The 14,415-nt window shown below is 39.4% G+C and overlaps 1 protein-coding gene across 1 annotated transcript in view; it reads right to left on the reverse strand.

The window, feature by feature from the left end:
• LOC125987752 (interleukin-1 receptor accessory protein-like 1) overlaps nt 1-14,415 on the reverse strand; it is a 98,116-nt gene that overhangs the window by 58,169 nt on the left and 25,532 nt on the right. The window contains exon 4 of the mRNA XM_049752176.2: nt 3,097-3,376. Coding sequence (XP_049608133.1) covers nt 3,097-3,376 — 280 coding nt within the window. The remainder of the gene's footprint in view (nt 1-3,096; nt 3,377-14,415) is intronic.

A 14,415-nucleotide genomic window follows, 5' to 3' on the forward strand; every position in this document is an offset into this window, starting at 1 on the left:
AAAGTGAAGAGTCGAAGGTTGAACATTATCTGCCTACCAGGAGGTCGCCCGCTCTTTGCTCATCTAATCTTGTGGAAACAGTTGTGTGTACCTGTCTGTACATCAAGAATGCTTGTTATGCATTCTTTGATTTGAATACAATTGTTAATATTGTCACTGCTTTAATTGAAGCATACGGATCTTTAGGAGCATCTTGGAACCACAATTCATTTTGAAGCCACAAAAATTAAATAGTTGCATTATTTGAACAAAGAAATACTTTAAACACATTTTTGCCAACAACATGCTTTACAAACGCGATGGGTAAAGGTTTCTCATTTTTATTTGTTGAGCACTTGAAATCAACCATTACTGCAAAGTGATGCAAACTACATGCTCTTAAAACCTATTGCAAGGGAAGATTGTTTGTAAATGGGTTGATGGGGTTTATGTGCATATTGTTGCTGTGATGGTTAAACTCAATTAGTTTGAACTAATATTCTATTTTGGCCTCCTCAACAGTACACTGGTTGTAGCGCCAGCAGTCTTTCACGATTAGGTAAGAGACCTGAAGCTTATCTTTTTTCCACTTTCAGCTCTGCAGCAATTCTGTTTAGCTGTGAAAGTTCTGTCAGTAAAATCGGGGTCGGGTTCGTCTTTTTGACCACACAGTTTTTAATGGAGCCACCAGTTTCAGTTTAGTAGGGCAGAATGAGTGGAACCATGAGCTGACTTCTCATCAAAGGCATCAGAGAAACAACAGGAGTGAGAGGGTTAAAAATTTGACTTCTGCGGCAGATTTAACAGCAGCACAGGAAAAGGAGACATAAAAAGAAATCGTTAATCAAATGGGTGTCCAAGACTTTCAAAGTTGACACACCGCAACCACATCTAAAGTACATCCTTGTTCATGTATAAGGCCAGTCAAAAACTGCACAAAATTAAAGGAGTCGATAAGACTTTAAAAATCTTTGTCCGCTGATTTTTCAGGAGAGCACACACGAATATTAAAACCCTCCTTTATCAGCATTATTTTAGCAAGAAGATTTGAAAAGTCATTCAAAAAGTCTTTATTGGATTTAGGTCAGTAAATGAACCTGCTTCTGTGGCATGACTTCTCTTTCAGCAAGGAAATAGCCACAGATGTTTCTTTAGCATGAAACCATCCATCCATTTCCTATACTGCTTATCCTCATTAAGGTGGCACGTGCACTGAAGCCTATCCCAGCTGACTTTGGGCGTGAGCTGTTTTTTTCATAGAGTTTGCGCCACCTTGTGATGATTTGCCCGGTCACCTGATACACCGTTCAAAAACCGAGTTTCTGGAGATTTGAATATTACCCAACATTTTACGATACAATTACTTCTGCAGGCTCAGCAAGCACTTAAATCAGACAGGGTCACACACAAAAAACAGGAATGTAAGGGTTGAGTTTAAAAAATTCTAAAAAAGAAAAAAATCACACTCTAAACTGTATATTTATTGTATTTTCTCCTTAATTTAATCTCAATACAAAAAAAAAGTTATCAACGAATTCTCCACGAAGGCTAAACGAATGTGTTTCGATGGCTCTAATGTTTTCACGATGGTTAATGAATATTGTTAATGAATACATTCTGGAAGGGGCATCCTGATGCACAGCAAAGTTTTCTGATGCTAATAATATAATTGTCACTTTTGTAGCATAGTTACAATAAACAGCATATGTGTGTGCGTGTGTGTATGTATGTCTGCGTGCGTAAACGTGTCCATGTGTGTGTGTGTGTGCCTCTGCTTCGCATATGACAATGTTCCTCAGGGTATAACATCTGAAACAGCTGAGTGCTGACCTCAATTTGACATACTGCACTGCTCATCTGCTCTGCGTTCTTTTACTATACATGACATGAGCGCTCTCTTGTAACGTGGCAACGGATCCGTGTGTGAGTGTGCATGTGTGTTTGTGCATAAGTGCATATAGTAAGTGTGCGCATGTGTATGTGGGAAGGTGTGAGTGCAAAAGAGGAAAGGAGACAAGCATGCATGCTCAGAATTTCAAGTGTGCATGCTGTGTGTAAATGCTGTGTGTTGGAGGCTTGTGAAGTTCCTGTCAGTTGCAGCTGGTCTTGTGAGAGCACAGAACCGGCATGTTGTGCATGCACATGATAGTGTATGATAAGCCCTTGATTAAATGCATCTGAGCAAACACAAAATGCGACAAGAAGTGTGCATGAAAATGTACATGCGCACTTTGTTTCGAAGTTGGACAAAGTGATCTAATGCCTACAAAGAAGACAAGCCACAACATCCATGCATTGATTGCAAGTCACCAATAAGTATAAGCATGGCAGTGACACAACAGGAAATGCAACATGTGAAGACACACAAGACACATCAATATCATGTGTGTGCCCTCCACATTACTCTGTTTATGTCAACAAAGTGAAAATTTCAATATAAAGTGGAAGTCATTGCAAAAAATGTCTTTACAATAATATATATGCACCCCCATGAGTCTAAACATGGTATTCTGATTAATATTGCATTTGTGGAACAGCAAGCAGCAGCAAAATCCACTCTTTTTTTTTTTTTCCATCAGGGGGCGGCCATTTGTTGTCGACTTATGATGTACCAATGATTGCATCATACAACAAAGTGTTGCAATCATAGAGTCGAGAGAAATCAGCTTAGAGGATTTAAATATCCAAAAGAATCTTCACTTGTTGCTGCCACAGTGTTGTTTTCTTTTTTTAGGGCCCGAGCAGAAACCGCTGCGAAATGCATATTGTTTTCGCAGGAATTCTTCTTTTTCCCCAAAAGATCACATTTTAAGCATGCACAAACACTCACTCACTAGAGGTGGAATCAAACCCGCACCCTCCCAACTGTGAGGCGAACATGCTAACCAGTGCGCACCATGTGCATTGATCTCAAAATGCTGCCAATGTTAGTGAATAGAGAAGTGGATCAAGACTGCCTGTGTCTATTCATGGCCAGTACCGCAGTGAAGGTGCACATGACGTTGAATGCTAATATCCCAAACTTTCACAATACCACTTATTAGAAATTAGGAAACTTGTGTACCGTACATTTATACCCGAGTTGCATTTATATAGGTGTGAGAATACAGGCTGTACCTTAATACACAGGAATAGTATCCCACGTCGTCTAGCTCGGCTGGTCGAAACCATATTGCATCCTCCTCCTTGCTCATTCGTGTGCCATCAAAACTGATGGGCTCCTCAAAATCGCCATGTCCAGCACTTTTGTACCACATGAGACTGAGTCCTGAGCTCTGAGCATGTGTGTAGTTGGCACGTATATATCCATAGAATAAAGCACACTTAATCCGAACAGGTTCACCTAGGAGCACCTTGTATTTCAGATAGTCCACGGACCAATCCGTGCATCCTTCCACTGCAAGACAAGAACAGAGAGAGGAACGATTAAGATTATGACATTGAATTTCAAATAATCATTGTAATCATAATGACCCATAGGGCCCCAACTCAAAATTAGGAGTGTCACATGAGACCCCAAAAATAAACTTTACAAAACCAGGTAAAAATGATAAAATAAAAAAAATAAAATAAAAAAAAATTACCCCCAGACTGAGGATGCAGTCCTGGAAGCCCTTTTTGACGACAACGAAAGTGGGCAGAGGAACAATTGTTTTATGAGTGAGGACGATGGAATGATGACAGAAGAATGAGTGTTTAGTTGCAGACTTTTGCCTTTTTGAAATCCCGCTGTAGCAGTAAGCCCCAGCTTTGTCTAATCTTTTCCCTTCCTGCTAATTGCTGTGCATTTATCTTATTGAACTCATTGGTTAGAATATTTAGTAGTGTTTGCTTTAGTTGCTTAATAAACTTTGCTTACATTTTCGGAAACAATTTGGCGGCAAGATGTAAGAGCCGGCATGTCACATTAGCTCTTACTATTGTTATAAACATTACTAAAAACATAATGTTATGGCAGGTTGATATAGCTGTTTATGTAAGTGCAGAATCTCATGGAACAATTTTCCCATAAAGATTAGAATATAAAGTGCTTTTGACTCTAATTTTGCAGTGTTACCAAGCCTCGCAGTAGTTTAATTGGAGTAAATCACCATGGCAATCTGTGCTGCATGGCAACAGGTTCCTCAGTCTCTTCTCCAAATTCAGTTCTTATCTGAGAATGCTCTTTGTGTAATGACTTGATATGCAATACAAAATGCACAGATACAGGACTATATTCTTGTATCTGCTCTTATCAAATGTATTAAAAGTTCTGATGCTGCTCTGCAGTCAGTGTAACTAGTGTTGACTTGCAGCTGTTCTGATTTTGGTTCATCAAATAAATGATAACACGTTTCCTGTATCTTCTGCCATCTACATAGATACTGATCATTGCATCGTGAAATCTTGCTCTCGCTCGCCTGCAGATGGAATGAATTATATTTCTGTTTCTGGTGGCCGTGTGAAGAATGAAAAGCAATGAGGTAATTAATCTAACTGTCGCATGTGAACATGCAAGAAAGGGTTAGGGGTTTACAGGGAACATTAGACCAGGAAGCCTCTCCAGAGAGCCCCCATACTGAGACCGAAGGCGGAAGTCAGTCAAATTTTCACCTCTCTTGGCGCGGTTAACACTTGCTTGCTGGGATAACACTCACGCATAGCACCGGCATTTCCTACAACTGCCCTAAACCCGCAGCCAACCATGCGTGATTTAGAGAAAAACCAAAACATCTACCACTCAATATGTTTTCTCCTAGCTAGTGTCAGTTTTACTTGTACTGCACAACATAGTATCGGATAAACAAATGTTAACTCATCCTATTGTGGTTTCTTCTCCAGAGAGGGTGCTGCATAATCAGAAAATCATCTACTCGCGTTCCCACAATGCCAGTAATCCTCTCATCTAGCAGAGCGCCTTGGGAGGCGATGAAACCCACCATATAAACAACAACAAGTGCTGCATTGCAGACATGACCAAGCGCATAGATGGTCTCACCCACACAGTTCCAAAAGACCCATGGGGGGAACCATGCAAGCCACTCTGCCAACCCTCTTGCCTGTTCTGCTGCACTGTATCATAGCCGCGTGGGCGTTTTAAGTTGGTGACTCAGACCCTCGCTGGTCCACTACAGACACTATCACATTATTTGGGCGTTATGCTCCAGCGCCCTCACAAAATGAGAGTTGGGTGGAAAATAGCGCCGTTGCAGATGGATGAAGAGCCGCCAGAGAGATGATAAGATGATAACAATATTCAACAATACCGGCAGCCAGCAGCCTGATGGGCGTCTGCTCACAGAAGTCAACTCTGACCTCTTTTTGGCTTCATTTTTCCCACACTGTTAACTACCAGGGCCTCATTTCCTTTCTGTCCCCAAGCCGTCTGAGCCGCACTTGCTCCCAACCCGATTGTCATTCAGTAACTTGCGTCTGCTCGTTATCTGTGAGCTATTCAATTCTGGCAAAGAAAAAATGTGAGGTGGTGCTGATTGTTCAAAGAAAGGACGAACAATTCAATGATGAAATGATTGGAGCAGCACCTCTCTATGGACAGCAATGTCCTCAAAAGTGCACATAGAAGATAGCACTGAAGATAACCCATACAATTCCCAATTATTCAGCAGATGTTAAATGGTGAGGTTCTTTCTTTTGTTTGTACTCTTGATTGAGGCATGTTTAAAAACAATATGCAAAATAATATAAAAACCGACAGGCACCTGAGTATGAAAAGTGTCATTTAGGACATATGAAGATTGCAGCACAAATCTAAAAAAATGACTTTTTGGGCTATGTAAAGCTATCTTAGAAATACAGTACCTCATGAACCCCACTGCGGTCGGTGCATAGCATCTTATGCCCCAGCACAATCCTCCTATTTTCAAAAAAACAACTATAATTCACTGCCATTACCTTACACATTGCTCTGCAATTATGAATGAAAAGATGCACAATAAAGGTTTTTCGTGTTTTTTATGTTTTTCTAAATACTTAATGTCAGCATCATCAAAGCTCAGACCAATTACTTTTCCTCCCATTCTTTTGTTTACGCTATGTTGACCGTTGGACACTTTGGCAATGCAGTGACTGCACACTTTGAAGGAGAAAAATAACAAGCGCTGTGTTTCACCATTACCCGGAGGCACAGGGGCCAAAACTGGCCGAAACCACCCCCCTCCATCAATAAACAATCCCTTAAAATGAGAGATGCAATGTGCTCAATACTGAGACGCCGCAAAATCTCTGCAGATAGAAGCACAGGCCACACAGACACAGGCGTTGAGCAAAGTAATTTAAGAAAATGATTGTCAAACGACAATAGACAACCTGCTGTACTCTGATTACCACCCGGTTTCCTGCCCCAATTCAATTACAGAGAAGGCTACACAATACATCATGCTTGTCCCTTCTAATATGTGGACAAAATGCCACCACCAGTTCCACTTACATTTTTACACCATTGCTGATCATTATTCTTGTGGTTTTTTTATTGCATTTTCGTTGGCATTGATAACGGAGTCAAGGAATAGCAATTGTTAATATTTGGTCCTGTTACGTGCATCCCACAAAAATATGTAATTGGAGCACATGACTAACTTTGAGACCATTTTGCAATTATGTAATTGTTAACATTATGTTTACATTGTACAACTTCTGGAAAAATTCTCTCCTTGCTGATGTTACAAATAAACTCTACACTGGTTTCAGTTCTGCATTAAAGCTGAATGTGTAAATGCTCTCGCACACGCACACACAATCAAAGACAAGCGTTTGTTGCGCTGTCAAGTCTGAGCCTTATTCATTAATAATACACAGCTGGAACCCAAAAATATGATGTGAAAACAACAACAAACTTGTGTAGTATTTTCGCACTAATAGCAATAACAGAACTTATGTAGGTCAGCAAAACTTTAAATTATGAAGCAAATTAAGAGCTGTGCCCAATATCTTTGGGTCAGTTGGAGCTCACTTAATTCTGCAGGCCTGATGCGTGCCGCGCACACACACACACACACACGCACGCAAGCACACACACACACACACACACACGCACACACTTTTTGTTAAATCCGAATTATAACTAAATATTTTGCTGTAATTAAAAGCTTTGCAACACAGCATGCCTGCCTGACGGTTCTGAAGTGTGAGTTTTGAATCTGGGTTTCAGGCTGTGTAGTCGTGGTTCCATTACATTTTTTGGAGGTCAAGCGGTGTCGATGGAACCATTCCTAAGACGTCTTGCAACCTGGCCCTAGAACATAGGCCAAGAAGGGCCGTGACATTGCTGTCATCTGATTGGCACAAGCAAATTTCCTGGTTTTAACAGTGTGAAGAGAGTTGAAACAATATTGTATATAGTACTACTATAGTTGGAAGCACTCAGCCACTCGTGTGTGCAGGCTACACTATAAGTCGTCGTGTATTGTAATTGTTTTGTTAAAAGACAACTGTGTGTATTGCTATTCAAATAGGAATTAAGGTCTATTTTGAAAAATAAGAGAGGAAACAAAGGACCAGCTCTCAATTGCCACTACGCCTCTGATAATAATATTCCTGAAAAAATCTTTACTTGAAAATGTAGCAACCATTCTGGTAAAAAAACAGACAAAACCAAAAATGAGTAAATTAATAAGAAAGGCCATCTGATAATAATTTGGTTTCATAAACTCCATTTTTGAGAGTAATTTGTGTCTCTCTCATTTATCCGTCTGTCCTTGGCCCTCCCACACTTTCAATAGAGCAACAACAAAGAAACAGTGACCCTTGTAGCATATTTTAAAGAACCCTTTTTCACAAGCACATATGAAGGACGCAGTAAGGCAAGTAAGTCAGGCTTTTAGATGGCGGCATCTACAGTCTTTCATGGGTCAGATCTAGTAGGCATAAAAGTAATTAATGTAATTATGATGAATTCCATTGTGTGGTAGCTTGCGTTTCTGTTAAGGCCCCATCTTTTTGAATCATCTAACTTTTAATTCTCTCTACCATCAACATCCAGCACACGACTATATACTGTAGCTATTGTTATTATTATATAATCACTTAGATAGTGGCAAGTGTTAAAGCATGTTACCATTATTAACAATCACATTTTAACAAAATGACATGCCATTTGAAATATGATAGGTATTTTTTTATTTTTTTAATTAACCTTTGCTGACATATTTCCAAGATTATTGCGCTTTTTAAAATGAGCACAAAAACCTTGTGCATCATTTCCGCGTCATTCACTGTAAACTAGCAATTCTGGCAGAAAGCGTGTGCAGTTTCATGAGCCTTACGCCTAACTGCACAGTGCACATCAAGATCAAACACAGAAGTGCTGGCTGCATGTTTGGAGTACATTGTCGGATGTGACATCAGCCACGTGTTGTCACTAGAATGCTGCGCCCCACTGTGCTCCTATCTCTCGTTTTGAAAAGTTACGACTGTGCATGACCTACTTTCAACGAAAGTCAGTTGGTTTAACATTTGTGCTCCACAGATCGGAATTGTGTCACTAATACAACACATGAGTAAAACAACTGCATTCAGCATTACCTATATATAATTTGTCCATCCATCCATTCGGAACCACATGAGGGTCGTGATTGCTGGAGCTAATTCAAATATGTACAGTACTATGTTTGAAATCATTATTTGATCATTATTTTTGAGTTTGATTTTTTCTAACGTTCAACGTAGCACCTCCTACTAAAAAGTAGCCATGTTACCCACCTCCCAAAGAACAAATTGACCCACAAAGATGTCTCCACCTACACCCTAAGGCAAAGGTCATCTTTACTGGATATCAGAGGAGGAATTGTGGTGAGTGCTCTTTAAAAATATCTCATTAGATTGTGTAGATGGGCATAATGCTGTGCCAAGTAAGGATATGTGAAAGAGGGGCAAGTCAAGGAAGAGACAATTGCAGGGACAGGAGGTGCTGTAAAGGCAGATAGAAAGCGACAGACCACCACAGACTCAAAGACTGTGTGAGAGCCCATCAGCGGCATGCATATTCATGCAGCACTGCGCAAATTCCAGCTGCCAAGGTCACCAGAGATTACTGAGACCTTGGCTAAACAGGCCAACTACTGAGCTGCCCCCCCATCCCCTCTTTCTCCGCCACACCTCACCTGAGCTTCCAACCATCCCATCCAATTCAACGGCTGATTGCAGTAACATACCAACAAGTTCCCCCTCTCACGATGATCTGTGAGTAAGTGAAGCGGACTGCATGTTTGAATTTTGATGAGGGTGCGCATAATAATGAGGGCTACGATGATGTAACAAAACAGAGACATTTGCAGCTTCTATTGTGTATGACAAAAAAGGAGGGTCATTTTGCAGATAACACAAGTGGACATTCAACGCATTGGAGATGATTTTAAAAATCATTAATTGGCTATTTAAGACAAGACAAGTCCTGTACAAGTATAACAAAAACGCATGCGACAAAGCATTTTGTGTAACAGCACCTCACAGTACTTGTAAAAGCCAATATGTTCATCCACTATCGCCAACTTGGATGTTGCTATAAAAATGACAGCAAACTCACACCATCCACACCTCTTGAAGCATATCATCGACTTAAAAGTATCCTGTGAGAATTTATGAGCCTTCACTGAGCAACTTCAACACAATTGATTTCATCGATAACTGCCGAATGATGGCTTTAACTAAGATTTAAAATCATTTGTTTGACAGCATCTTTGTAAAATGGTATACACCCCCCCACACTTTAAAAGAAGATGACAATGAATAAAAGGAAATCTTTACACTTCATATTTGGTTCACATACTATAAAGCAGGGGAGCCCAACCTTTTTTATTTTAAGACCTACTTTTCAAACTCGCCTCCCATTATTCACCAGTGCATATCCAGACATACACTGGTGAGTGGTGGATGTGTTATGTTTGCTGCTAAATACTGTCTTGGTTAAGAGTTTAACGGTTGTAAACATGTGAATACATTCACCAAACACACCAATTTGCTCGTTCTTTCTTCTCCAAGCCTGCTCCTTTATGGCTCGTCCCCAGCTGATATTGGAAACTGGCTGTCCCTTAGTCCCACAGGTGTACATATGGTCCACTTTGTTTTTAGTTCACCATGCTGTGTGTGTGTGTATATATATATATATATATATATATATATATATATATATATATATATATATATATATATATATATATATATATATATATCTATCATTTAAACCGCACCCAATTAAATGGGTGAAAACAGAAAACAAAAACTTCGCGCCAGTGTGATCAAGTAGTCATTACCTAGCATGAGGCTCTTTATATTATTTTCTGTCAACTGACATTATCATGATCATTAAGTTGTGTAGCACCTTCATGATTCTTACAAGATTGCCCTATTCCCACTAATGAAGCCTGCTACACTTGGCATGGTGTCTGTCACCCAGCCTCGCTGATTGCCTCTGGTACGCCTCTTTTTTTTTTTTAATGATTAAGGGAAACACTGAGTCCCTCTTACATACAGCAAGGAATCCATTTATGAATGTCCTTCCTTTAATTTTTCTTACAACTTGTCATCATTAGGGTCACTGGTGCACAAAAGCCAATCCTAACAGACTTTGGGTAAAAGGCAGTGTACACCTTGGAACCAATCCAGTAAGAGGAATTTTAAAGTGAAAAAATACTTCAACACCACTGTGATAAATTGTATATAGTTAAACGATAGGCCCTTCCCTGCTGCCTTATCATTTTCTCAGTTTGTCAATTTTCTACCATCTACCATCGCCCTCTTGCTTTGATTCCTCACTGCTTTCCTCACTGGATCTGTGCACACACAATTTGCATACAAGCTGCAGATGAGCTGGTCCTCTGGTGGCAGTAGTTGTTGCCCCAGAGTATTCTTGTCTGGCATCTCAACACAACAGGGAGATCAGAGAGCCAAGTGCTGTACACTGTAATAGGAAGATCTCCCCCTACAGGCTTCTCCACCACATGCACTCACTCCTCCTGTAGCCTGCTGTCTTGCTGCGACCCAGTTCGCCTACTTCTCTCCCCCTGCTCTCGCTGGTGCTCACCATTTTTCGGCACGCTCTCTTAACTTTTTTGCTCACCCCCCCTTCTCATGTACTTGTTTTGAACACACCAGAAACAGGGCATAGGTCTCCAGGGGTAACGGGACTCTTATATAACACCATAAAAAATTCACACGTTGCACATTCTTATTACAGAGATAAAAAGTTAGATGAGAAGTGAGAGGAATGGAGGTGTGGTCTCATCGCAATACAATTTAACATTTTTTTTTAACAAAATAACATAATTGCTGAAGTATGTGACTTGCTACCACAGTATTGACAAAAATCATCACTTTGTTGGTTTTTTTTCTTTATATAGATTTTCAGTCATCCAGGTCTTTGTATGCTGTAAAGAATGAATTGAGTAGCCTTGTATTTTTGAATGTTTTTTTCATTCCCTTTTCAAAAAAGACGAGAAAAAAAATAATTGGGCTATTAAGCTAACAATTTACTTACAAGTAGAGTAGTGTTGTGTGCCTTTTGGGTGTATTAAAACACACATTTTTGAAAAAAAAAAAGCTGAACAATAGGATATAATAATATTTCATTAGGCACCAAATGATTTCATAATGTTACTTTACTAAAGATTTCTTGTGAAAAATAACAATAGTTTTTGCTTCGAACTGGCAGCTGTCGTGCTTTCACTACATTATCCATCATAGATGGCGAAACAAGACTGTTGCAACCTAAGGCAGGTTCTACTTGCTAAATATATATATATTGCTATACTTGCTATATTTCCCTCATCAGTCAGAATGGAAGCCACATGCACAAGGCAATATGGGGTATTTTCTTTCCCACTCAATTCATTAGGCTGAGCCACAATTGCGGCAATTGAGTAGTAATAGGTCATTTTCTTCTATGTGGATGTGCAATATGGTTGAACTGATTGAAAACCTGAGAAACCCTTTTAGTCTTACTGCCTGTTCTCAGATCATCTGCAGACTGATGTACCAATTTGTCCGCACACGCACATGTTTTTAAATCTAAAAGTAGTAACCAGCCAGGATTTGAAAATCTGACAATTTCAGTCTTCATATATTGTCGCTTCCCAACCATGACAAGGAGCTTCTGTTTTTTTAGATTAATTATTGGGCTATAATCTACACCAAAACAGCCAAGCAAGCTTCCTCTCCTTTCACGTGTGGCTTCCCTCAAGGAGCTTTTTCAGAATTTTCATACAAAGGCGGCCAGATGGGACACTTAAAATCTTGGGGTGCCACACCCAAACAAAATGCCATATTTCAGGATATCATATTTTTGTCATGGTCTCCTTTGGTGGTGGTGGTTAAAATGTATTATCACATTTTATTTTAAAAGGATGACTGGTATAAAAATAACTACATGTAATGTCTCCGTGTTATTGAAAATGAAAACAATTTGGAGTTGTGGTATTGTAGCAAGAAACATGAAGTTGATATACATAATTTGCTTTTGAGGACCACATTAAATGATGTGGCGGGCCATTACAAATACCAATATCTATCTTCTTTTCGAGAGTATACTGAGCTGCATTTACTTCAAAAGTGGACTAATCAAATCAAAGGCAATAAAACCTTTGGCCACCTGCTTCAAGGTTGTAATTCTCTCTCGAGAGAGCTGCCGACTGGCACCTACTTCTGTACGAGCACTGGTGCATCATGCAGCAAACAATCTAACAGTTGACATTCAGCATCTCTGTTTCACCTATCATCCATCTCTGAGACACAGGCCAAATCCCACTGAGACCAGGTTGTCTGACGTTGCGTCGACAGGGGGATGAAGAAGTTGGATTCCCACTGACACCGACGATGCTTCTACAGGAAAGCGCTGAAAGAAAGCTCGTCTTCTATGGTCCCTCACTCGTGTTTCAGGAGTTAATCGAGCATTTGGGAATTTGCATGTCTTTGCAGGGAAGACCCATTAATTGAGAATGATTGTATAATTTGTTCCACTCTTGTGACTTTTAATGCACCAGGGAATTAGGGTTGTTGTACAACAGAATGATAATTAGAGCAGGACGCTGACTATTGTAATTAAGTTGCCTCATTTCCAGTAGGTGTGCACACATTTGTGCAACATGAATAAAAATGGTCATGAATCTCGGTATGCAACTTTGAACAGAAGGTAAATGAAAAACAAAATTGATTAATTATTCTTATTTTGAGAGGCACAGACATGCAAAACAAAACTATCTTGCGTGCTTGGATGAGTAAAAGCAGCCTACAAAGCAAAGTAACATCATGTAGGTACTGTGTGTGCACCGAGACCCAAACTTAAAACTTCAGTCCTCAAGCATTTACTCTGGACTCGAACGTCCACAAGACATCTGTATACAACTTATTTACCTACAAAGTCAGCAGAGTTGAAAACAACAAGCTAAGGTAATAATCACTCATTATGATAATGGTGGAAAATATATCATATTACCATGTCAGACTTTCTGTTGCGATTTTATATTGACACTGTGAATAATGCGGCCATTTATATTCAACTCAATGAGAGGACATACATTATGGATGTGTGTTTAAAATGATGTATGTTATTTTAGGAAAACATTCAATCATTTTGCATTTGATGTCTGCAATATGTTACAAAAAAAGCTGGGAGAGAGGCAACAAAAGGCTTTTGAGCAACTGCTTTTGTACATCAAGCAAGAATGGGAAAAAAATCCACAGTCTCTTCAATAATTAGTGTGCTTATTTACCAAATGCTAATTGAGTGTTGTAACATATTGCAGGCACCAAATTAAAAATGACAATAAAGTTCAGCAGGGTGTGTCAGAAGCCAAGATGGGAGAATGGCTGCGCTTTGTAGAGGCATGAGGAATTGACTTCAACACAAATGGGAAATTATGTCCGTCTTTAGACAATAGAAGAAACACACTGAAGTTTGGAAATGCAAACAAAATAAAGTGGGGAAAGCTCATAGAAGAGCTGTTGAACTATAGAAATTCAATTAGAGAACAATTTGTCTGAATTCCCATTTTCCACAGGAACAAATTTGTTTCTCAGTGCAAATGGACCTAAGAATCTCTTGCCATTTCCATTCAGTTGTGGTTTGTTGACGAGAAAAGTGTCAGTCAGGCTTGTTAATGAAACCAATATTGGATCGAAAGTGTTAGCAGAAGAGTAAAAAATGAGCAGAAGAGTCAAAAATGCCAAATTTTCATTTTTGTTCTTATGAACGGGATTAAGTTGTGATTATGTGACCGAGTGTGTTATAGATATAAATGTTATTGTTTGTGTAACAATTGGTTTTATATTACACTAGTAATGTAACCCTGAGGAAAAAAAGGGCAAATATAATAAGACTTTCCTGTTTCTGCTCCATTTCATTCTAGATTGAAGAACATTTGGGTTTTTTTTCTTTCACAATGAATGAAATAAACCGAAATGAAATGAAAACCATTAGAGCCACTTGAGACCTTGCTTTTGAATAAG

Source organism: Syngnathus scovelli, chromosome 2, assembly GCF_024217435.2.
Source record: "Syngnathus scovelli strain Florida chromosome 2, RoL_Ssco_1.2, whole genome shotgun sequence".
Lineage (NCBI taxonomy): Eukaryota > Metazoa > Chordata > Actinopteri > Syngnathiformes > Syngnathidae > Syngnathus > Syngnathus scovelli.